The sequence below is a fragment of the Halyomorpha halys genome, unplaced genomic scaffold, assembly GCF_000696795.3.
Source record: "Halyomorpha halys isolate HHAL.00 unplaced genomic scaffold, Hhal_1.1 Scaffold178.1, whole genome shotgun sequence".
NCBI lineage: Eukaryota > Metazoa > Arthropoda > Insecta > Hemiptera > Pentatomidae > Halyomorpha > Halyomorpha halys.
This window is the reverse complement of record NW_027105168.1, coordinates 1,401,930-1,429,374: the sequence shown is the minus strand read 5'-3', so window position 1 is coordinate 1,429,374 and position 27,445 is coordinate 1,401,930. Positions and strand designations below refer to the sequence as shown.

General features: G+C 28.7%; 1 protein-coding gene across 2 annotated transcripts in view; it reads left to right on the top strand.

Moving 5' to 3' along the window:
* LOC106679134 (NADP-dependent malic enzyme) overlaps positions 1-27,445 on the top strand; it is a 99,603-nt gene that overhangs the window by 24,952 nt on the left and 47,206 nt on the right. The window contains exon 1 of one of the 2 annotated variants that reach the window (XM_014418106.3): positions 20,354-20,505. The exons of the other annotated variant lie outside the window; for it this stretch is intronic. Coding sequence (XP_014273592.1) covers positions 20,467-20,505 — 39 coding nt within the window. The 5' untranslated portion in view covers positions 20,354-20,466. Of the gene's footprint in view, positions 1-20,353; positions 20,506-27,445 lie in introns of those variants that run through there. 2 annotated transcript variants of the gene reach the window in all.

The following is a 27,445-nucleotide window of genomic DNA, read 5'->3' as shown; positions in this document are numbered from 1 at the left end:
ATAAAATAGTTCATAACATTTATCTTTGTAGGACAAGTAGTTTTTATGATATTTGACAAAATAAATTCCCAAAATGTTAATTTATACTTGTTCGGATAAAATGTTTGATTTGGCACTGAAAACAACTATTAATTTTTATTTAAAATGAGTTTTAAAAAAATACAATTTAATTAATTTAATTTAATTATATAAATCGTGAAATTAAAATTTTATTGAAATTATTATTTATCATATTGTTTTTCAAACAGTTTTTTTTTTTTTCATTTTTTATATTTAGAAAATAAATTTTTATAACTGTTTTAGCAAAATATTTTTTCAAAAAATTGAGTTCTAATAAATTTAACATTATTTATTTTAAGTAAAATACAATAAATTTATTAAAAGATAAAAAAATATTATTGCATTATGAACGAATTAGAAAATATACATTACCAGTGTACAATTAGTACTGTTAGTTTGATTTAATTAATAGCAATTCTCTTTAAGTATTTTTATCATCAAGCACATAATTAATGATTTATGATCGTTTATTTATAAATTTTTATATTTTAACAACAGTCAGATAAAATATAAGCCACTCTTAGTCACGAACTATAAACATTTAATTGCGCCTTTAAAGATTAGTTTCTTATAAGAGTTGAAAATTCATTACTATATTTCCAGAATTAAAATATAATGAACCAAAAACTTTTTTATCTGTTTTTAAAAAATAATTAATATTAAATTAGAATTTTCTTAAGTAGCAATTTTATTTAAGTAAAAATTATTTCATAAAAGATATCTCGTAATGTTTAAAGAGTTATATAACTTGAATTATTCAGTTATTTTGGAAAAAAAAGTTTTTAAAAAAAAACATGATTTTTAATTTTTTGTTTTTTTAATCGTACACATCATCTTTTTCTAAAATGTTATAGTAACTCATTTATAAGTTTAAAGTTATAATTAAAAAATCTAATATAATATAATTCTCAAGACAATTTCCCTTTTTAATACTGACAATTAAATCTGACCCTCATTGTTATCAAGAAGGTTTTCTCACTTTTATTTCAAATAATTATAATTTAAAATTATTATTTAAAAAAAACAACACGTATGTGATTTAATATTATGCGCTATTTAATATTCATCGCGCATCATTAACACGGTGTCGTAAATTTTTAATTTTAGCGTTAGTACTTAACCTTCGTTAGAAACATTCTTATTTACACATGTTTGTTAAAATTAAAGAAATAATGAATTAGGATGTTATTTGATGGATGCAAATAAAAGGTCTTAAAGTAAATTAAAGTTTTTTAATATTGTTAAATTCAGAATTTATTAAGTTCTTAAATTATTAATTTCATAGCAACAAGTGATAAATAATCTAAGTATTTTAAAGATGCCATTGGTTGAGTTTAGTTGATCAAAAATTTATATAATCGATTTATGTGACGTCAACACTCTTGCATGGGTGCGGAATATATTTAACTATGAGGGTAAGTTACTGTTCTATCCAGGTTCGAATCCCGCTATTGCTGATTATTACTTATTTTTATGTATTAACCTTATTTCGACATATCCCCTTAGGCAGATCTAGCCTCTCTAAAGCACTATTAATTAGGGAAAACCTGGTGGTTGAACCTGGCCATGACCGAATTACCTCTTTGCTTAACCATAAAGCAATATCCCTTTACTAAGCAGGTCCTCCTGGTTAGAGATGGGACACTACATATTATTTTATAACAAATTAAGGTTATAAACATGCTAGTTACAATTATTAATTTTTTTTAAAATAACAAACATTAAAAAGAAAACTTTTAACATTTACAAGAAAATCCTTCATGCTCCGTACTTTGTCACAAAGTCATCCATCAGGACCTCAATGTTCCATATGTCGCCGATTTGGCCAGAACCAGATACCATCCCTTCTCAACCACCCAAATCCACTTGTTTCTAACCAGGCTGCTCCTTCATTACCTAATAATCCTCCTAGGTGTCTGAGAAGAAGATTTCCTCGAGATCTTCTCTAGAAATGTTATTGGACTTCTATCAGTGGGTAGATTCTCTACATGTTTGTATCATGTTACTATGTCACCTACAGCAAATTTACTTGTTGTATATATGTGTATACAGTTGTAAATAACAAGAAATAAATTATTTAAAAAAAAAACATTTACAAGAGTTATTTTCTATTACATTCTTGGCTATGTAGAAAAATAATGGATTACTTGGTAAATGGCTATTTAAGTACTATCTATCTTTAAGCTATCAGTATCTGTCGGTATCAGTGATGAACTGCTTAATATTATTTTAAGCATTCGTAATTTTCAATTCATTTTTGATTCGTTCTAATTTATGGATCATAGGCGTACAGGATTCCAGGGTGAACATGGCACTGGTAGGGCAACTACTAATAACACAACAGCCCAGTGGAAAAAAGTCAGATATTTCACCCCCTGTTTTTTATTATCTTAATGAAAACTACGTATATATACTAGTCAAAACTGATAATATAGTGTAGTTAAGGGGGAATAAAAAAAGGTTTCAAAATGTTAAAAAAAAAATTAATTTTCCATTCGGTGCTCCATACGTTTGAAACTACCTACTACACTAGAAAACCTACAATATCATTTAAAGTTGAGTAAATTTCCTAAAAGATGAGTCCTAGTAAAACTTTACGTCCAAGGGTTCACTAAATAATAATTTTTTTGAAAATCAACATTTCACGAAATATATTTTGAAAAATAAGTAGTTATTGAATTTATTGTGTGAAAACTAAAAAAAAAATATCATAAACCATCAAATGTACATACGTCTATTAGCACTTAAATCAAAGCTAGTTTAATGTGCTATAATTGTTTATAGCGTTTATCTTCGAAGAGGTAATAGTTTTTATTGCATATGAATACGAATTTTGTTCGAATAACTAAAAATATCATGAAAACTACTACTCCTACGTGTTAACCTACTTTCTAGCACACTAAACATATTTACGTTTTAGTGTACAACCCCACAATAAATTCAATAATTACTGATTTTTCATTACATTTTTTTATGAAATGTTGCTTTTTAAAAACCTGAATCGTGGGAAATATTGACCTTAAATAGCTTTGTCATATTTTAGTAGATTTACTCTACTTTAAATGTTTTATAATAAAAATTATAATAAAAAAAAAACTGTTTACTCACTTTATAAGAAGTACTGTACTGCAACTTATAATAGCATACAATCGAACTTTGAACACTAAAAACTGTTATTAAGTTTTAACAGGCTGTTTTATTAGTTGAAAAATTGGCTAATTGATCACTGTTTGGTCTAATAGCGATGTTATGGGAGTTTTGGGGTCCCAAACCGGACCCTGTTACCTAATATAATTTCATATATATTTACTCGTGCTATGACAAAGCATAACCCATATTTTGTAACTTGTTAATGAAATTGTTGTATGTCTGAATAACCTTCAGGTCGAACGTTGACTAAAAGTGTGATCATCTTAAAAGTTTTGGCTTACTCCCATCTAGATAAAATCGCAGCTCTTTGGGTTTCTAATAGCTTGTCGCACTTAAAGTGACTTAGAAGGCTTGGGAGCTTCTAATAGTTTCTGCGAAAGGGCAACGATCTTATAATAGTTCTGCTTACTCTATACTTATTTATATTTAATTTATTTCTTATTTTATTCATATTAGTTAATTCTTATTAATATATACATTAATTTAATTAAATTCTTTCTTATTTTTTTGCGACTTTATTTTCAACTATAAATAATATTTTACAACCAGTGAATTATATATAAAAATTAAAGAAAAATATACAATGTCATGAAGTCATAATAAAGCTCAAGATTATTATATAATACCTCTCTATTGAAACTGAACTTTAAAAATCAACTTAGGAGGTTACTATTCCAGGTTTTTTGTAGACGTCGTCTCGTATCCTTTAAGTCTCATGTTGAAAGTCCTTAAATTAGAGGGTTAGTGTGCATTGGAAGTGTGTCGTGAAACGTTTATATTAATATATAGTAATATTTTTTTTTTATATATTTTTTTTATATAGTTGATTGGATGTAAGGAGTTGTTAAGTCTTAGTGTAAGTTCTTGTTACTAATGTAGGGGGGGGGGGAGTACTGATCAGAAATTGTTGCAATTTCAGTAAATAAGTTTTTATTTATTTATTTTTTTTAACATATAAATTTGTGCACCGCAAGTCCAAAAGGATAGTATAAATCTTCATTTTTTTCCGAAAGTGGTACAATTGATCGTTTATTAAAAAGATTAAATAATAATTTGTGACGGAAGTTTAACAAGAAAAAGTTTTTATAAAAAAAAAAAAATCAGTGGAGTACGACATCACACAAATTACACTTAACAACTTCCTTTGATTAAAAATTAATTTTTGTTCCAAGATGTGTCAAAGTTTTGTGATATACACAGCAAATCAAGGTTCATTAATTTTTCATCATTTTCCACAATTTTAAGTTGTTAATTTTTTAAAAATATTTAGCTCTCCAACGCCATTTTATAAATCCATTTTATTATTTTTCTCTTATTTTTAATATTTTGTTTTCGACATTGGAAAATATTTCTCATAGAAATATTTAATTTAGGGATTCAATTATATAAAGAGATTATATGAAGATATACATAAATCTTTATAGGGATAGAATTAATGTTGATAATTATAAATTTTAATAATGAAATTAAGAGGAAATTTAACTAAAATCTAGTTGAAATAAATTATACCTCTGGCCTAATTGATGTGAGTGTTACAAATATTGTGATAAAGTATAATAGTGTAAATTGACTGTAATTTTGAAATTTTAATTTTATGTGAAGAATTGACAAAGTAGGTTATTAAACATAAGGATGGCTTATTAATAAATTTAAATGATTTCCTAATGTTTTAACGAATCATAGGGTAATTTTAGACTGAAATTATTGATCTGGGCAGGTAAATAAGGTATGATAATAATAATATTGTTAGTTTATAATTGTTAAAAAATATATGTATAATTGGCCGAAACATCGGACTTAAAATTTCTTTTATTTAAGCAATAATAACCAGTCTCAAGAAAGTGTAATGATTATATATAATAATTACTTTAATTATTACATATTTTATACGACATTTTTTTTTTTATTCATTGCTAAATATGTTTTTTTATGACTTGAAATAAGAGTCTAATATTCATACGACGTGCCATGAAAGATACTAGGTTATATCATGATTGATACGAGAATAAACTTGCATCTCCTTGAATTATTTCTAATAGTTTCCCCAACTTAGAGTACTCAAGGTTGAATGTTACGTTACATCACGGCACCTTGTAGCTAAAGAATCCTTGCTTATTGTTTTCATAATTTTATTCGAAGTTAATAAGAATTTATTCAATTTTATCATTTTATATTATTTAATTTTGGTTATATTTACTACTATAATTTGTGAGTCAAATTATTTATTTGATTACAACAAAATATTTATTTGATTTAAGAGTATGCAATCCGGTTAGATTCAGTCTTAAGTAAATTACGTATCTGGTCATTTTTTTTTTTTTTTTTCAAAATGTCAAAATCAGGCTATATATCTCTCCGTTTAAAAAATTAAACAAATGAAATAGTGATGAATGATACCAATGTACTGTTATCGGAAAATAACGTTTAGTTTGATCGTTACAACACGTTGGTGTCACCGGATATAAAAGTATTAAGGGAGGTTTCTTATGAAAATAATTTCTATTTTAAAAAATAAGATCAAGAAAGATTATTTTATATTCGGTTTGCTGAAGCTCACCCTGTGTTATTACTCTCTTTGAAAACAAGATCCACCTAGCAAACCAACAACCTGTCTTACACCCTTTCATAGAACGAGTTCCTTTTTAAACATCCACTATTGTTTGCTCTACCTACATCTGGAACTCCTTAAGAAATCCTACGTTGGTCCCTCTATATATTCCATTCAACAGTACAAATTCAGAAAAAATATTACATCATAAGTTAATGCTAGTATATATATATTTTTTTAGAAATTAGTCTATTAAGGCAGCTCATATGGTCAGTTCGAATGACAAAGGCCAAAGACGTTCAGATTAATCGTGTAGAAATAGTACTGATGGGTTACCGAGAAAATTTTGAAATCATCTAAAATGTGTTGAGACAAAACTGAGAAAATAGAGGGTATTCGTTCGCTTGACTTTATTCTTGTAGGTAATTACAAAAATTTGGCAATCAACATTTCTGTTTATTTCGAATCGAAATAGGCATAGCACAAGATCCTTATTGTCAAGTTTTCTGGCACCTCGGAGGATTGTCAGGATTGGAAGAGGAAGTAAGGTTAGAAACTAGTGGATTTGGATGGTTAGGTAGTTTATAATGGAAAGAATGATATCTGGTTCGAGCTAGATCAGTTACATATATAACATAGTGGTCTTTATGTATAATTTTATTTGTCACAATGAAAGAGCATTGAGGATTTCACGAAGGATTTTGGATTGTACGGATTGGATACGAGAGGAATTCGAAGGTTTAGTGGAGCCCCAAACTCCGTATGTCCAGATTGGCCTTATTACAGTCATGTAGATCAGTCTTTTGTAATAATTGGAAGTTTAGACCGTTTTTCTAGTAAGTCGAAATCGACAGTTTCCTGTCTTTTCAGTCTTGTGTGAGGATTCCATGTTCCAGTCGTTTATGTATTAATTTATATCAAACTTTTAATAGTATTCAATTAATCTATCTACATCCCTAAATCTAGCAATAGTGAAGCATTACCGGGTCTACTAGTAATGGATAAATATATTTTTTTGAAAGATAATTAACTTGGGCAATTAGCCTATAGTACGAAGAACAAATTTATATTCAAAATTCAAGTCAGTTACGTTACGTTAGAGTTTTGAATGATTATTAATCCGACTGACAGAAGTGGCCCCTTTAGACTATAAAAGAAATATACCATCTCTAATTAAGGCCCTTGGTCGTAAAACATGATATCAACCGTTTTCTGTTAGTAGGGGTATTCATGATCTTTAGTTTAACATGATAACGTGTGTTAAATGGAAAAACATATGTTAAAAGGAGAAATATTTTCTTCTTTTACCATGTTAAAACTATATTACATTTAACATGGTTGAGAGTCTGTTATTAGGTCTGTTAAATGGAGAATGACGTCACGAAACAGACCAGCTGAGGTCACCGTTTTATTTGTTGTGTTAGGTTACTTAGTCGTAGTTTGTGTTTTTTTTCTTTTGTTTTGGACTTTTTAAAAAAGACAGTCAGTAGTCAAACTTTTACACTTCTACTTTTCACTTATTTTAGGCATGTTGTAATAAATTACTGTAATCAAAACTTAGAAGTAAACAATAACATGAAGTTTTGGAAGGAAAGGTTACTAAACAAGTTGCTCAGAAAATCCGCTAGGAGCTCTTATGCATTTACTATTTAACATGACTTTAAATAGGCCTGCTCTCAATGCTATACTTATATCATTTTACATTTAACACAATATCATGAATTACCCCTATTGAAGATTTTGAAATCATCGTATTTTTTAGAGCTGATTATAATGATTTTTGAAAAAATTTTTGGGAATCGTTATATTTTTTAAGTTCTGGCAAATGACTTCTTGCCTGAGCCTTATTTCATAACAAACCTGATATTAATATTCCATTGTATGTGTATATATAATCCTTAGTTCTAAGTAGCATATATAATTGTATTAGTTTAAATAAATAAAATAGGAGGTAATAAAAAAAATAAATAAATAAAAAAATAATATTCCACTAATATATGCATACCGAAAGATCAATCTCTAATCTTTTTTTATCCATAATGGGGACTTTTTTTTTTTAATTTATAAAAAGTGTAGGTCATATGTGAAAAAAATTATTAGACAGTAATATTTTTTTAAAATTCAAAATATCCTATAAATAGTTTTATTATTTTATCATAGTCACATTTTACGGCAAGTTGTCTGCTCAGGAATGCTTTATCACCAGAGAAGAATTCGTTTATTAATGTTGGACTCATTCTAGTCTCTGTATAGAAAGCGAGGTCACAATAATACAGGGAACTATTGTTTTATTTTTTTTTTAATTGTTGCTATAGTTAATTGCTTATTTAGGAACGAAATAATTTAAATCGAAACTTACTTAATAGTTTTTTTGGATCTGCTCGAATCGAGGTGTTTCAAAACAAATATTCTTTATATACGTTTACGTTTAACGTTCGGTTTTAATTCGACTTAATGGTATGTAACCATTTTTTTTTTTTTATTCCTTTCTCTGTATTTTTGTAAAATGATACATTATTATTACTTTTACTGTAAAATTAAGATAACATATAATAATGAATTTTTTCCTAACTTATTATAAAAATGGGACATAAGGATTTCGAGAGAAAAAAAAAATAATGGTGGAAACATGACGGTGAATTTGAGCATAAGAAATTAATTGTTAATTAAATAAAATTTTCATATTAAAAAAAAAAATTGTGTGCCCTAGAAATTAATTTTTTTTTTTGATTTCTAAAAAATAAAATATGAGTGTAAATTTTCAATTCGGAGGACAAAACTTTTTTTTTTTTTTTTTTTCAATTTTTGCTTAGATGTAAGACTACCTTCGGCAGAGATGGAGCAAAACACATATATGCATAGTATTTTATAGATAGGTTTTAAATATGATCTGGAGTTATTAATTGTTTCCACAAGCAATATATATAATTTATGTAGTTTATATTAATGCAAAATTCAACTAAAATTTTTTTTTCTTGTTCCAGGTATGTTGCAAGTCTTCTCTGTATGTTTTTGAGTACATACAGTACTCAAGTGATTATAGTGATTGGTATGTAAGCTATTATTCTTAATTATATACTTTCGATTTTAAAGCTTAAAACTTTATATATATATATATATAATAAAAAAAAAATCATAACGTTTCTACCTGAATTTCAGTAAGTACAATGTAAGTTTCCAGCCTTGTTAGAATTTATATAAAAATAGTATAAAAAGAAAAAAATAATAAGTATTATGAAAAATATAAAATGAGACGTAAATAAAAATTTGTTCGTTTATGTAAAGAATAAAAAAATTAAATTTAAATCATAAGAAAAGTGAGAAAGAAAACGATGAAAAGGTATAATAAACAGCTTTGAACTATGTTAGTATAATAACATAATAACATTATATTTCAGTTCTTTAATTTTTCATTATATATAAACTAATTTCCTAAAAATAGATTTTTTAAAATTTTTATTTACATCTGTTGTAGTCTAGAGACGTAAAGAGGGGGTTGATAAAATAACAAATGTATGTAAGTATGAAATATGAAAAACGAATTAAAAAAAAAAAATAATAATTGAGAAGGAAAAGAAAAATGAATGATTTTTTACAAAATAAAAGAAAAAATATTTAAATTATAATTAATTATGAAAGAGACAGCTTGGTGTAAATTTCAAGTATACAAAGTTAATAACATAATAATACTAAAAATATAGCTAACTAAAAATACAATTATATAAGAAATTAAATAATATAAAAAATATGTACAAACAAATAATTAAACATATTTTATAACAGGAACAAAAATACAAAACAACAGAAAATCGAAATAAAACTGTTCCACTTTTAAAAATACTGAATTATTAAATTAGTAAGCAATGGTTAATTACTAAAAATATTTAATATAAATATTATTTTTTAAATATTTTTCATGTTGTTTTGGTATGTATTTTTTTCGTTATACTGTTTTTATTTTTATTCAAACGTGGTTGTTTTTTTTTATGTATTAAAGCCCTAAAGAAGCCCTTAAATTGAGGCCGAAACGTAGGCACATTAAAATAATTACAACCATTAGTGTTATTCACTCCTGACCCTACCCTCGACCATCTCACAAAATTATTAATTTTTTTTTAATGATTAATCATTAATGTAAAAGATGTCGGGATTATTCATCCTTTTAAGATTTTTTTCGTTTAGTTTGAGAGTATGGAATTGTTTCTGTTATATCTACTTGCCTGGGTATATGATTCGCTGGGTGGAACAAATCGAGAAAGGAGTCCTGGGGTCTGACAAGTCTAAGAACATTGCAATCTTTAGCGTGACTAACTCCAAGAGCAAGGCACAGAAAGGGTGTTCTCTTGTAGTGTGGAATTTGTCCATAGTTATTAATTAACTTTTTTCTCTCTAAATGATGGTTATTGTCTTTTTGTTTTTATAGCCCTGATGAAGACCTGAAAATCAGGTCGAAACGTCGGCATAAATAAATATTTTTTTGTTTATTTATGTTGTTTTTGCTGACCGCAACCCCCTACCATCTTCTCCAATCAGTAATCTACGGCCAACTATCTACACCTCATTATAAATATTTTTTAAATCTTTGGCTTTCCAACGGTATATAATACGTCTATATTACTACAATTAATTCCTGAAATGCGTTTTCAACTTCTTATTTCCTTAAGTTTTTTTATTTTATTTATTTGTTGATATTTACAACTGTATAAAAAAAATACAACCAGTAAATTTGATCATAATGACATAATGATATGGTACAGGATGTAGAGAAACTACCCAGTAGTAGAACTCTAAAAACAGTTACAATATAAGGTCACGAGGCCATCTTCTTTTCAGGCGCCTTGGAGGGTTGCCAGGAATGGAAGAGGAAGCAAGGTTAGAAACGAGTTTTCCTTAAGTTAATAATCAAATCCTATCATAGTTAACATTTATCCATTTTTCACTTCTTATGAAAATTTAAGATGATTATTTTTTTTTTTCAAATTTTGAAAATTAAAGGTACTTCGACAAATGAGGATAATACTTTTCTATTATTAAAGATAACTTAATTGTAATTTAATTTATCATGTTTAATTAAACAATTTTGGTTTTGAGAGCGGTTTTAACCAATACTTTATATAATTTCAGTAGGTCGATGTAACATCCCAGATCTCATAATATTGTATTTCAATCGAAAATTCGAATCCGAAATTTTTGTAACGATCGGAGTATTTCTCCTTCTATATTCTATGTTGCAGTTAGGGGAAAGTAAAAATAATATTTCAGTTACAGTTGAAAAAAAAATTAACAACAAAGGTATTATGACATTTCTGTAAAGTTCCGTTTAACTTTAATGACTCAAAAAGGCGTAAAAAATGATATTTATAACTACTATTGTACTTAGTTAATTTTATTTGTTAAAATAGAAATACGTCGTTTTATTTGTTATATATCCCCCCTTTAAAACCGTTCTTGTCTTTAAAATAATGTATTAGGATCAATCATGAGAAATCGCTTTTTGATAATTTATTACAGATTAAACAAACTGTCTGATGAAACCCCTTACCTTGGAGGAGACCCTCAGGGCTAATAAATTAGCAATAATATTATGCATTATTTAATCTTGATCAAATTAGTGCACAATTATAGATAGCGGTACGATTGTAGGGAGAGATACCTCTAATTTTGTCTCGGCTGATGAAGTCGTTTTTGCCGGCGGCAAGGCATAATGTTGGAGCAGTTTAGATTAGCGTCATATTTTATTAATAATTATTATTTATCATAAATAATGATCAATTAAATTGATTGCATGAATTAATAAAATCGAAGGAGGTTAAAATAAAATTCGAATCAATCAACTTTTGAGATATGTGGACGGAGACATTTGGTTTGTATTTTATCTAATTATACTCTATCAGAGTATTTGTTATTAATGAAATTAAATGTTAGTTATGGTTATTAAATAAATAAATATTAAGTTTACTGAATCAGAAGGTTCGATTCCGATACTATCACCAACTACACTACACTCTTCTTAGCTGTGTTTCGGTCCACCTTTTTGACGTTAACCATTCCGCTCTGTCCCTATTAACGTTTTAAGGATTCATTCTTTACTAAAGACTACATTCGACATAATTCTACTCTGAAAAAAATGTTATTAAATAAGAAACAATAATTGTTTAGCAAAATTTCGGTTTCCTCACCCTTTCCATCCTTATCTAGAAAAATTCTCTCATCCAACTTTTGCAGTCTTATTGAGTGCAATTTCTGATTTCCATCAACGGTTACTTTCTATATTACAAAAAAAAAACTGTGTTAATTATGTCTTATGTGATTAGGTTGGAGTGATATCAATTTTTTTGTATGCAGTCCACAGCGAAGGTCATGTTTGCCTAGTTGTCTACAGGTGACCAACCTATTCTAACTATGGTGAGGGATCAAGTTTTTCATTTTGTGGGACCGCCAATTAATGAAAGACTCCCCTTGCCGGGGACATCCTTTTTAATAATTTTTAATAATTAAAAAGGATGTCAAGCCCTGGGGTACCTCCAGTCGCAAATGCCGTAGAGAGGAAGTTGTACTGACCAGGCTCAGAATAGGTAACACGAGGCTCACCCACTCCTATCTTATATCAAAAGAAACGCCTCCGAACTGCCAGTATTGCAATAACAATTTAACAATAAGCCATGTTTTCCAACGATGCCCATATTTTACACCACACCTCAATAGCTTGGGACTAAGCCAAGATATCTCAAAAACCATTGGAGACGATGATAAGGCAATAGAATTGGTGTTTCAGTTTTTGAAATCACAAAATTTACTGACAAAAATATAACTTGATCGGAAGAAAAAAATAAATAAATAAAATAATCAAATCAAAAATAAATAAAATTTAACGAATATTAGCAAAATTAAATAAAATATAAATGGCGTTGATGACCAATGAAGTTTGGCGCCACTAAACAACCAAACAAACAAACAAACTCCCCTTGCCGGATTCGAACAGGCGCCGCCCACAGATCTCAGAACGATAGACCTAGGCCCAAACATCTGAGCTACGGACGGCCCTTACATGAATTTAAATTTTGTACATCGGATTTTTTGTTGATAGGCCGATTGATATATTTTTCTACAATAATCATTTCTTTTAAATTTCCCGTTGTTTGAGGATGCCCCTGAACCATTTTTAATGGAATTTGGTGATGTCCTCTGATGTAAAACACATGTAAGAAGAGAATTGTTAGCCATATTAACCAACACAGGTCAAGATAGAGCTAGCACATTTTAAAAAGGTAATAATACTTCGTAACACAACATGAGTGAGTAGAACTTCACCACACTCAGGCAAGAGGGATGATGGCGACAGAATGAGAGAAGAAATGAACAAGTGTTCTAACCCGTCTTCTATCAGAACATCGAATAGAAAATCAATAGAATATCTAACCGAGTAACCTATAATCCCTTCCTTATTTTTAAACTTGAATAAATAGTAAAAATTAATCCTAATTCTAACACTATATTAAAAAAATTTTGGCAAAACAAACTTAATCAATTGTTTCATAGTTATTAAAAGAATAGAGGTTTAATTTCATTTTGTTCTTTATAATTATTTATATAGTATATATAAATAATATATAAGTAATTCGGTTAATATCCTCCATAATGAAACTTGAGGAATGTTTGAATTATACAGACGTAAACTTATTTTTTCCAATTTATGACTTATGATGTATCAAATTTGAATTTATGTCCTGTTTGTCTAAAATTTGTGGTTTTTTTGGACATGCTTTTTTTTTATTATAGATTTATTGATATACCCTACTTTTGAGATATTGCTTGGAAGTTCCAAAACAGGATTTCCCGCAATTCTCTTCACAGGAAATTTCTTTCACTGTATTAGATTTTAGCTCTGTTTTGTCTTTCGTATTGGTGTAAAGTTTGGATAACGTGGCATTGTTTTTTTGTTTGTAATTGCGTAATCATTTTTGTTTTTTGTTATTGTGATAACATCTTTGAGAGTGTTGGCATGTAAGGGATTGTGTAGTATCTTTTGCTGTTGGTTTTTGGAGTTTAGGCTGTGTCAATGTTACTGTTGGTTTTAGTCATAGGCAGACTAGTATATGTGAGAACCTATTTGCTAGCAAATGGGTACCCATATAAACTAGCAATCTTATTTTCGAAGCAATAGGACTTTAAAAATATATATGATTTCAGGTAGGCATTTCTCATTTACCGGCTTGGTTTTCATCAAATCAATTAAACAAATTTCTAATTTGTAAATTCTATTTTTTTTAATTTATGCTAATTCTGATGAGTTATTGACTGTTGGTGTGTATAAACGAGGAGGAAATGTTTAACACGAATAAGTAATAACTTATTTATTATTAAGAAATAATTTTTTTTTTGGAAAAGGCAATGTCTTTTTAAAATATAATTAATTACTGATATTAATAAATATTTCGTTAAAAAAGCAAACCATTTTTTTACTGACCATGTTTGTTTTACTCCAAGAGATTCAACTTTATTTTTAACCACTACCTTGCAAGAGGATGAGAAATATCACATGTCATCACAAGGAAGTAGCAAGTTACGGCAGATACACTCACGACGTCTTTTAACATTATACCTAACACTTATATAATATCTCCTAATTATTATTAATTAATATTTATAACGAAAAATGTTTTATTGAAAATGTTATGATTACTAATAATTAATATTTTTTTTATTTTGTATGATGTAAATCGATACAACCTTAGACAATCATAAGGTCATGTTATGACATGAAAGTTGTTTCCCTAACGTCAGATAATTTATCTTTATTTATAGGGTTATCTTTTGTAAAAAGATTTTTTTTCATATGTCAAACACTTTTCTCACGTGAAACTGATTCAAAAATCAATTTTGAAATGTTATAATTATTATTAATCGTATGTATAATAACCAAATTTTTAATTGTTATAACAATCATGGATTTTTTTTTTAATAAATCACTTGTTTTTTATAGGGTTATGAATCTTCGTTTACTTAAATTATAAAACTACTTTTCTTTTTATAGATTTATCATAAGAGTATTATCATTATTTACAATATGTACTTTTAAAAAAGATAAGTAATACAATTTTTTTAAAATGCTTATTATCTCTTTAGTCGCAAGTATAAAAAATTTTAAAAAATAATTTTTTATAACCTCATATACGCTATTTCTGTCATAACCACAATTCAAATATTTTTGAAAATATCTTTAATTTTTAAGTAGTCTTAATTAAACTAATTTCGGTTTAGTAATATAGGAAGTGAGTTAATGCGTAAATGATTTAAACGTGTAAACATTTTTTTTTTTATCTAGATTACAATATTATGTTATGCTAATCGCCATAGCATGAAATTTTCAGGTGTAAATACTAATTAAATTCATAAATCCATATATTTTAAATATGGCTGCTTTTATTTTAGTACAATTGACAAAAATAAATCTTATTTTATTTTGTATTTGACGTGTGCGAAAGATTGTACCGTAGACTTGGGTTACATTATGATAGTCCGTAGGCAGAGAAAATAAAGAAGATAAAAAGGCAGTTGGGTATAAGTGGGGAATAAAAAATAGCGGCTATTTCAAAACGTTAAAAATAATTAATTTTTCATTCGAAGCTCCATAACCTTAAAACTAATGACAAAATTAGGAAACCTAAGAGAGCATCATTTAAAGGAGAGTAAATTTTCTAAAATATGAGCCCTAATAGAGCTCTTTACGTTCAATAATTCCCGGGATATAGTTTTTTAAATTGCAAAATTTCATAAAAAATGTACTGAAAAATCAGTAGTTAGTGAATTTATTTTGAGAAATCTATATCTCAAAAACCATTCGACGGACAGATGTCTGCCAGTTCTCAAATTGAAGCTAGTTGAATTTACTATAAAACAGTTTATATCGTTTATCTTTGTAGGAGTAGTAGTTTTTATGATATTTGACAAAATAAAGTCACAAAATGTTAATTTCTAGTTGTTCAGATAAAATGTTTGATTTTTGAAGAAATATATCTCAGAACCCATACACGTACATTTGTCTACCAGGACTCAAAATAAAAGTAATCTAACTTTCTATATAGAAATTTATGAAGTATTTTCGTTGGGGTAGTATTTTCTCTGATATTTTCATATGAATATAAATTTTACACATGAAAGTTTGTCCGAATAAGTATAATCAATTTTGAAAATATCATGAAAACTACAATTACTGCGAATATAAGTGTCATAAACTACTTTATAGTACATTAAACTAACTTTAATGTGAACGCTGGCAGACATCTGTACGTCGAATGGTTTTTGAGATATAAATTTGTTAAAATAAATTCACTAAATTTTGATTTTTAAGTGCTCCAAGCTAAAAGTTTTGGAGAAAAAGTCACACTAGAATAAAAAGTTATTTTTATCTAAAATATTTTCAATAATGACCCATTTTGCTGGCCAGTATCCGGAAAAACTGGAGTGGTAGTCTGATACCATAATGATCCGTAGATCTTGACTAATTCTACAATTTTTGAGGTTTTTCGACTCTCTTATACCCTCAAGGGAGAGTGTTATAAATATATAATATAATAATTAACATCTATAAATGTTGGTAAATACATACGTTGCTAAATTTGTTTATAACACAACATTATTTCTCGTACGTGTCTCCTTCGTGAGAGTAGTCGACGTAATTACGTTATCGATTTTTCTTATTGCTTTGGTGTTGTAATCGATATAGCCATAATCCAATAAAAATCTTGATCTGAGCTCGTGAAAATGCACTCAGGCAGCAAGCTGTACGAATGATATGTAATTTCTTATCATTTCTAGGTTGATGGAACTTCACTATAATATAAAACCATGTACTATAAGATAAAGTATTTATAATATAATATAATATATATTTTTGGAAATTAGTATTTTAATAATGTAAAAAAATATATAAAATATAAACATGTTATTTTTAAACTATTATAAAAATATTGTTTATTCTATGCTGCATTAAATTGGCATTTATACCATTCTTCCTTTCGCAGTCCATTATAAACTACTTTTCTTTTTAAATTTCTTTCATCCCGTTATACATGGCTTAATCATATACATGTTTCTGTGAGTCTGTTTGCCTATCCGATGGAGATGTTTTTAGAGAAGATTGTGTCCCGTAGTATTTTTTTGCCCCTACCTCGTCATTTCTGATACATGGTATGGGAAGAGGTGGTTTTTCTGAAGGTAACCAATGGGAGGATCGAGTATTCCGTTGGACCGCCGTGAAATAAAAATCAACCTCCCAGGCCGGAATCGATTAAATTCTGGTAGACACATTGTTAAGGTAACGCTTCAACTCTCTCAGCTACAACGCCCCTCTTGTGTCTTGTTATTAAGAAAAAAAAAACATTTCTTCAGCTCTGTGGTTATTATTACCATGGATTGTTTATTCATAAACTTCCATTACTTCTTCCTTTCTACTTGTATTTAATGTTTGATATTCGTCCAGTCCTTGTAATGCAAGTATATAATAAATGTTGCTGTAAGTTGGTGGTTCTTGGTACAACCGAGCTTTGCTAACTTTTCTGCTTGTTCATGACAATATAACAACATAGCCAGGTATCCATTGGGGAAAAATAATTCTTCAGGTTTTTCTTGTAATAGCTGCCATATTCCTAAGCGTTGCTATTGGTGATTCGGCCATCTCTGGTGTAGCTAATTTCTGTATAGCAGCTTGTGATTGTTATCATCCCTTTCTATCTTGCCTTCTGTGTCATGAATTTGAAAGTGGCTCCTCCCCTTATTTTCGCAAGTCCTATCTATACCAACAAATCTATTCCCAGGATCCTTTCTACATTTGCAGTGTCCAGCAGTTTAAATCTTCAGGAAATAACATCCAGCCTCTCTGACCTCTATATATCTTCCCACAGAACTACGGCATTTGAACATTCCTTTTTGGCCTGTCCACAGCCCTCTAGAATTCTATCCCTTCTGATATCCGACATGCTACTTCCCTATTACCATTTGAATTCTTCCTTTATACAGTTACAGGTACCTTCTCACATCCCAAACAGACAGTCTTTAATAATGCCCTCTTAATTGTATATATAGTATAGAATGAAGATTACAAGTGAATAATCTTTTTTAATATTATGTTGTTTCCCTATAATGTATTTATATTTGTTTGTGTGTATATATGCTTAAGTGTTACTCATGAATTATTCCATTGTATTATGTTCTTGTATTGTATAAACTGGATTATTTTAATGTTTGCAGTTTTTAGTTTGAGTTTTTTCTTTTCTTTTTTTTTTTTATAAGTAATTGTACATTATTACTGTTATTCTGAAGGGACCTAGTTGCAATAAAATATATTTTTTACTCTTCCTCTCCATTATAATTGTCACAGCATAAGATGACTAAGACTGATGAAAGTAACTTGAATAAACACTTGCTCCAGCTCCATTGTTAATATCTGATGCATAACCATCGGTAAAGATGTGACATTTGTTTATTGGCTTAACCTCAGGTATAATTTTTACCACTACAGCTTCAGGTTTAGAACTATCCTATTTCGGACCACACTTAGCTTCCTACTTACTATGACTTCGCACTTCTTCATCTGAACCATTTCCTCCTCTTTCAAGAGAAAAGAGTGTGCGTGTTACTAATGATCGTGCAATTCTGAATTCAACATTTCCTCCCCTATTTATGAAATATGAGTGGAAGGACCTCACTGGTTGTGCTGAAACTGCGTAGAGTATACATAATGACATAAATACTAATTTTTTTAAACCTTTATCTTATAGATAATAGAATAGTGATTCATAGTGGGCGATATAATCTCACTGATGGGTTAGCTGATTCGATTAGAAAAATATAGAATGCTTAGTCCTCTTCCATCTCTTGATCTCCAATCAACTATCGCCGCTAGTCTCGAGTTGAAATTACTGTCATGTATAAGGGAATTTTCATAGTTGTATCGTGTTTTGACATGGCGAATGTGAAAGTGACACCCCTTACTGTTAAAAAACATATATTTAACTTCTTACGTATTTGTTCTGAGTTTGTTCCCGCGCTCTCATATTGCACGAACCGACAAGGTGACAAGAGATAGCCCTACTACTCTCAAAACCTCCTTTTTTTTTTTTTTTGAATGATTAAAGTAACTATACCTGTTATTGATATGGACATTTTGGAATCTAGGCGATTAATTCACAAAAATATAGCTGCTCCATACTGCCTGAAACATTAACTAAGATAAAACGCAAGGATTGGATTATATAATAAATTAAAACAATATGTTATTTATTTATATCTTCGTTTAAATTCAATTACATTTATTGGTTCGATCTCTGACATTGTTCCTTTAAATATGTTCCATTTTTTAAAATATCAATAAATCATGTTTGAAGTTTTGAGCGCGATTTGGCTATACAACACCCCAATTTGCGATGAGAGAATTAAGTCTAAATTGATGTTCAGTTTTTCAATTTTTACACCTAGTTTCAAATTTGATAAATTTTGTTTTATGTAACTCTAAAATTTATTAAAGTTTTCTTGTCAATTTATTTTATTTTTTTATCTTAATCCGGCTGTGGGAGACATTATTTTCAGGCAGTTATTTTCTGTCCGTCTGTCAACTCTGTAGATTCTAGAACCCTCCGGGGTCCACCTAGTCTCATAAAGTGGATACCCTCAATAGGGTGAAAATCTGGCGGTCAAGCGTGATTCTGACCCCACCTCCTTGCGCAACCGTTGGTCTAGTAGCTATACTTACACAGCACTGCACTCCTGAACCTTCATGGGTAGTAGCGATACAGACTTGTTTATTTTTTTATAATTAATCATATATTCCTTTTAAAATATCAAAGACCACCAGATACAAGAATGTGCATACAAATATATGTTCGCTCATATATAATAGCCGTTAATAGAGTCCGAAAAATCAAAAAGTGAACATGTTCAATACTTCTATGATGGAATTGAGGAAAAAGTATGGAATAATTTTCCTGAGATGGATTTTATCGTAGAAAAATATGTTCTTTCTTTTGCGAGGTAGACTTACGAGGTTTATGAACTAATATTTTTTTAAATATGAAAATTAAAATTTTACGGGTTTTTTGTACAAATTATAACTTCATTTATATTTCTGTCCTTCGATGGCCCAATCCGAAATTCCCGAAAAGGGGAGAGGCGTCAGCCTACTGGAGGCAACTTACACTGTATGCGGCTTCATCATTATTGATTAGAAACTCAGTAGCTTCAAACATTAGTTAATTTTTTAAAATTTTTTTTTGAAAGATGACGCTTACAGAACATCCTTGAAACAGTGAATCACGCGGACAGAACGGCTTTCAGTTTTTATTTTCAAAACCATCCTAATGTTTATCTTTTACGATTATCATGACAGCAGTTGGTCAACTGGGGCGTCTTGCCTTTATCGATCACGATGGACATTGCGGTAAATTGTTTCCCGCTCCACGTGATATTGCTGTCAGATCCGCATGTTCGGATCACGCCACCTACCCGTCCGTACTCTTTTTATTTCGGTGACTTCTTTTAGCTGATCTGACGTTATCACCCCCTGACTCTATTTAACCAGCCTCCATCTGTGGAGTTCTTCAGTCTTTGAACTCCAGCAGTAGCGTTCCCACCTACCTAGTCGTTAAGTCTGATTGTAGTGATAACTCGTGAGTGTTTAGTTATATTTGTGTTAGAATTTCAATAAATCCAACATGGTCAAAGGAGATCTTTTTCCCTACAATATCGAAGTGGTGAGTAACTTTTGACTTATTCAATTTTGGCATAAATCGTATGATTTGAGCCTGTCAGTTGTCGGATTGACTTAACTCCTTAAAAAAAACATTATTTTTATTTTTAATAATGTTTCTAAAACAATTTAGTGCTAAAAACTCAAGATTAGAATTTCAATTTTTATGTTTTTGCAATATATAAAGGTTAAAAATTTTGTATTTTTATTAAAAGTACTTTTTAAGTTTGGGTTAAGTCATTCTTTCTACTGAAATGCTCATATATATTTTGAATAATTTTTCATCATTTGGCTGTATTTATTTTTATCAATCTTTTGTTCATATTTGTTCACTTATTCATTTTAACGATTTGAAAGAAAATAAGTGAATATATGATTGTTATACTCTTCATACCTTCGTGTACACATATTTTTAATTCATTTATATATTATTTCGTTAATTATTAAACCAAAAAATAGTGGATATATGGAAAGTGTTACTCTTGGGTAAAAAAGCATATATGTTTATCATTTTTTCTTTTATATATGATGAAATATATAATTTATATATCGGAGGTAAAAGACAATATGACCATTTTTTTTTTTGCCATTTTAGCATTATAAAACATTTTTAAAAAATGCTCCTTCATGGATCTATTAAGGATATCCTCTAGCCGCCTAGAGATCACATGGCAATTTCAGGCGTCTTACATTGTACATTAGGTCCTTAATATATGCTATATTGATGCTTCCAGGTTTAAGCATTTTGTGACTTATGTAATGTAGTATTTTTAATGCAATGACTTCAATTAAAATTGTTCCATTTCCTTTTCTTTTATGTTCCAACGACCACATTTGACTGTGAAAACCAGTCAGAAATACGTGCAGTACGATTTTTATATTCCAAAGCCAGTACTGTACATGCTTGTTAATGTTCATTGGCTTCTCTTTTAATTATTTACGAGTCAATATATCGTAGGTTTATTAGTGCTGGTTGGTGTAAACATTTACCACTTTCCTCGAAGTTTAGGAACGCTCTGGATCCTTCTTAAATTATAACTTGATGAAGGAACTTAAATTTGGAATCCTACTTCTGATTTTGGAATTTATTGATTTTAATTTATTTGATGTATGCAAAATATAATTTTTTTTTTATATCTGGATAGTTCTAAATGATAGTTGCAAGACATACAGACGGACTATATTTTCCTTGACCTATATCTAAGAGTCCTCGGACTGCTAGTCTACTATCACTACTGTCCCCGACCTTGTCAGGACTGGGTGCGGTACAAGTACATTCTTCTAGCAGTCATCTAGGACTCGAGTGTCTAAGGGCTATGAGAGATATTGAGATTATGAATTTCTCTGTTAGTTACATAACTAGAAGTTTTGAGAGGTGATAATGAAAATGAAAATGATATAGAGAGGTTTTGATAGTTTTTGTAATGAATTATGTTGGATAGTGGATGTACTTTTTACATTGCTTTAGGGACTTGTGAGTTCTTGGATACGTGTTCAAGTAAGTCCAATCCATTTTTTTTTTGTTCTTCAAGCCTTATGTCAAATTTGTACATTCATAATAAAAATTACATATATTAATTTGTTCATCTTCGTTGCTAACCTTCTTCAAAAGTCATTTATTAACTTCGTTCTCTCTAATTCCACCTAATGATTATTCCTCCACGCACCGATTCCGTTTCGGTGTCATGGCTACCTGTGGGAAGTTATCTCCAAGGTTCTTCGCTTTTGAAAGTTCCGTAAATTACCGATCTTCCGCCTCTTAGTGACAACTGACGAAAGCTTTACCCAATCGAAGATAAGATGACAATCGTACTGAGTGGTTCGGCAGTTCGCAAACCAAGACAACAAGCGAAGGCTTTTAGTGATAGTGTGCTCTCGAGGATGCGGTGAAAGGGATCTGACTCAGCAAGACTGGCGAAGAGCGTCGACCTTGAACGGAATCTGGGTCGGCGGTTGACCATCTCAATCATGTGCTAGCGAAGGTTGGTAGCGGATCCATCATCACGTTGTGGGGTCGTCTCATCGTGGGAATCATTCGCTTTATCTTCGAAACGTTGAATGATATATGGAAACGTTGGTAAATTCTCAGAAATCATACAATCCTTAAAGTTTTTGAAATTAATTTTTTTTTTTTTTGTCATAGTTATGATAAATACTCTTTAATTTTGTTTGCTCTATACATTCAGGAATAAATCGTTAAACACATACAAATATAGTTTACTCTCTGGTGTAATTGAACATTCCAAATTTTTTTTTTAACAAATGTTTGATGCACTGTAAATAAAAAAAAAAATAATCAAAACAGCATTCCATATTTGTGGAGAAATCAATTATCTTCAATGTGCGCAAATATCGCACAAAATATGTTTCATATTTCATTTCGTAACCACAATATGGCATTCCGTTATATTTTTTCCGTGTATTCCTCATATCTGGTATCTCCTTGCCTTATTGCATGAAACAGCCATATACACAAAATACATTTTTTGTTAAAACCTCTTCATATGGACTTCGTCATACTAATGCTACTACCTACATCCTAATTTTGCACAAGTCATTTTCGATTCATAACGATCTCACAAATCATTCTCAATTCATAACTATCTCCGTAATCATTTTGAACATTAACAACTATTAGACAGAAGCCACATAATTACTACACTTGACTACCTTCGGCTTATTAACAAATGGAAACTGAAAAAAAAAAAGGCTTTCGATAGAAATTGGTTCCATACCATGGTACATGATTAATAGTCATATGAAGACCTTAAAAATGAATTTAGTCATGGGAAAAAAAAACTGAATGAAGGACCTTCTCTCTTAATTCTAATTTATAAAATCATTAATGAATTCATCAGATTTATTGACTCAAGTAAGGACAAGAGTAAATATAAAATTAAATATTTTTTTTTATAATTGACTGTAATTATTATATTATTACTTGAATTTACAAGTGTAAATATGAACAAAATTTAGGATTAAAATAACAATTTACAACTAAACAACACTTTCTCTTGAATTCTTCCGAGTGTTGTAAAAGAGGAAACACGCAACTACCGATTTCACAGCTTCCTGCTTTCTCTAAAAGAAAAACTCAGACAAAAAATATCTCAATGTTTTGAGAAACTGAGTCAGAAAATATAAAATACAAACTAAATGTACTGATAAAATAATGATAAATCTTTTTTATTTTGTTATTAACCACTCCAATTGAATTCATTTTATCTAAACTAAGCTTACTTTTTGAAATGAAACTTTTATGAAATAAATGTTCTACAAATAATAAAAATCACAGAAACATTAAAAAAATAATTATTTTTAACTAGTAAAGTAGAATTCACAGAAACAATTGGCAAGGTGAAGCTTAAGAAACATAAAACTTTTTTTATTCAATTAAAAATGAACCCAAGACTTTAAACTTGTAATATGTCGTAGCTAAACTCACTCGTAATAGTTTCAACCCATAAGGTTTTTATGAATAATTAATAATGGCTTACATAATAAAATTTATTAAAGGTTTATTTAGTATCTTCAAAATTTGACCTAAGTTACTAACGTTGCGTAATGTAATGGAGAACAAACTGAATATCTTGTTACTTGACGTACATAAAAAAATTATTTGAGTATATTATAACTATATATTGTTACTAGTCCAAATCGAGGAATCTAACAAGTATAGTTGAGGAAATAAAAAATGGTAACTTAAAAAACGTTATAAAAAAATTATTTTTCATTCGGAGCTATTTAAAGTAGAGTAAATTAACTTCATTTTGCTGAAATAAATTAATTTATTGTTTTTCGGATCAAATTTCATATGCGATATTCAAATTCAAAAGTAAATATAAAAACTACTGCCGGTATGAAGATGAGCTTTACAAACTGATGTATAGTAAATTAAACTATCTTTAATTTAATTTACTGGCAAACATATATACGTCCAATAGTTCCTGATATATGTTTTGCATATTTCAAAAATTGTGTCCTAACACCTAGAAATAATCATCTTGATTTATTTTTGTATATATCATGAAAACTACTACTCCTACGAAGATAAACGTCATAAACCACTTTACAGTGCATAAAACTAGCTTTAATTTGAGTGCTAATATACATTTGATGATAAAATGGTTTTTGAGATATAAATTTCTCAAAATAAATTCACTAACTACTGATTTTTCAGTGCATTTCTTAAGAAATATTGCTTTCTAAAAAGTTATACCTCGGGAATTATAGAGAGTAAATAGCTCTATTATGGCTAATATTTTAGCAAATTTATTTTATTTCAATGTTGATCTCTTAGGTTTTCTAGTGCTGGTGATAGTTTTAAATATATTGAACTTCGAATTAAAAATTAATTTTTTTTTTAAGGTTTTGAAACAACTGCCAATTTTTATTCCTCCTAGCTATACTTCGCAAACTCATCAATTTTGACTTGTAATTATACATAGTTGTAATTAAAGTAATAAAAAATTGGGGTAAAAAAACTGCCTTTTTTCACCCGGGCGTTCGTACTTGAGTGGCTTAGCCATGTTGAGAAAGAATTTTTAAAATGTAATTTTGTGTCAGGAAGACGAATATGATTTGAAATTATGTATAGTTAGTTGTTAAAGACTCAAGTTACAAGGAACTAACTGCAGTTTATAATCATACAATCTAAAATTTATATTTAACTAATTAAGCGTTTTTTAAAAATATTTAGGAGAATGTCTAAGGCTATAATTTAATCATTTAACACATAGCACATTAAACTAGCTTTAGTTATTTAAATAATATTCTATTAGCTTTTGTAGTGTTGTAGGTAGTTTCAGAGATATAAAGTAGTTCTCGAGATACTGTTTTTCAAAGGTCAACATTTTTTTTTTTTTTCAAAATCGAAAAATCATTAGTTTGTGGATCAATTTTGGCAATTATAATTAAGAAACTACTATTCTTGCGGACGAAGTACAGATACTTTTAATTGAGAAGTCTCAACAGGAGTAGAAGCAAAATTTTTCATGATATTCGCATAAATTAATTCATGAAATATTGACGTCTTAATAAAATAAATAAGTGAAAAGTTAAGGTTTTTCTTGAGTAAAAAAAAACAAAATTCAGTGGGCATACACATTACGTACTCCAATGTTCACTTTATAGATATATTGAGTCTACTCCTTTATAGTATAGGTATAAATTTAATCTTTTTCAAACAAAAAAAAACTCGCAATTTTTTATTTATTTGAAAGAATTCAAAAATGAATTTTTTGTTACTTCTGGAACATATATTATTTTTTTTCTCTCATGGTTGCAGAATCATCAATCTTTACCCTAAACTTTATTTAGTTTTCATTAAATTAATGAAAAAAAAAATTGGTGAAATTTCTTATTTGTTTCTCCTCTTGGACTTTTGAATCTAGAACTGGTGGTCTTATACTTCTACAGTGTACATTTTAAATATGATTTTGTAATTAATAGCGTGGTTCGATACGCATTAAACTAGTTTTTGGAATATATATAAATAAATTCAAAAATAAAATTACTGTTACCTAATTTTACGAGGTCAAGAAAATAATCAAATTTCAGCCATGCGCGTGACTAGACACTCACTGACCTCCGACACAATGCAAATCATGAGGAACACATTAAACTCTTAAATTGAAAACTGCCAGTCACACCTAGTAACGAACTCACTTCATATAGTTTATTAGGAATCATTGTTTTTATTTTTATTACTAATGATAAAAAATTATTATTTCGCGCATATGAAAACGTGATTTATTAATAATTAAGTCCTTCTAAATAAACTATAGTTCAGAGAGAGCGGGTAAAGTAGTATGTCAGAAAATGGCTAAAATTGGTCAATTGTTTTATAATTATAATGAAATAAATAATAAAATTAAGAAAATAACATAAAACAACAAACATATTTGTTTTTCCTCTTCGGTTAAAGCTTATTATCTTAAGAGGGAGAAAAAAGTCAGAATTTCAAAATGTTCCATGTATTAATTAACTAAACTATTTTGGCCATTTTTTGACGTACTATTTTTACTAATCTTAGATATGTACTACATTAATTGGCAATAATGCACCAAGAAATGTTTCTCTACATGCTAGGGGTCACTTTTAGTCTTAGGAAAAAAAAAAAAAAATTAAATATCCCTACACAGTAAATAAATTTTATTTCTCAATAACCCAACTTTTGTTCTAGGATTGGGTCAATCTTCATATTGATATAACTTTTTCAAACACCTCTTCAGTAAAATATTATTAACTTTTATAATTTCAAAAAGAAATAAAGTATACAGTATTATTTAAAATTATCCCCAAAAGGGGAAGGTGTAGTTTCTAATAAACTTATTTTTATTTTTTGTATTAATTACTCGTACATCCCTCATTAGACTTTAGGAAACCCAATTTAAAATCCCTATTCGTTGAAAAAATGCCAGAAGGATTTCAGTCACCCAACGTTCGAGTTAAAAAGACTCTATTCAGTACACTTGGTGTCATCACAAATATAGACCATTTGTTTTATGTATTTAAGTATTTATATATTCAAGCTTGAAAAAGTATTCTTTTATTATATCTCACAATAAGAATAAAAATAGCCATTTTGTCTGAATATGAATGACTAGGTCGAAGGTAAAAATCACATCCGTTAAGATTTATTCATGCCCATTTTAATATAATATATTATTATAAGTTTTTATAAATTTTTAAATAATGAAAAATTGTCTCAAAACGTCTCTAATTTATTTATTAATTTTTCGAAATTAATTCAGATTCACTCCAACGAAGTGAATTTTGAGTTTTAAATGTGAAAAACATAAAGCTTTTTTTACAACGCTATGTATTATATGATAATGGAAAACTAAACAGTATAAAAATTATTTTAAAATTTTATAACGACATTAGTGGAGGAAGGTGTTATGTTATAAACAAATGGATCTGAAAAAATTGAATTAATGATT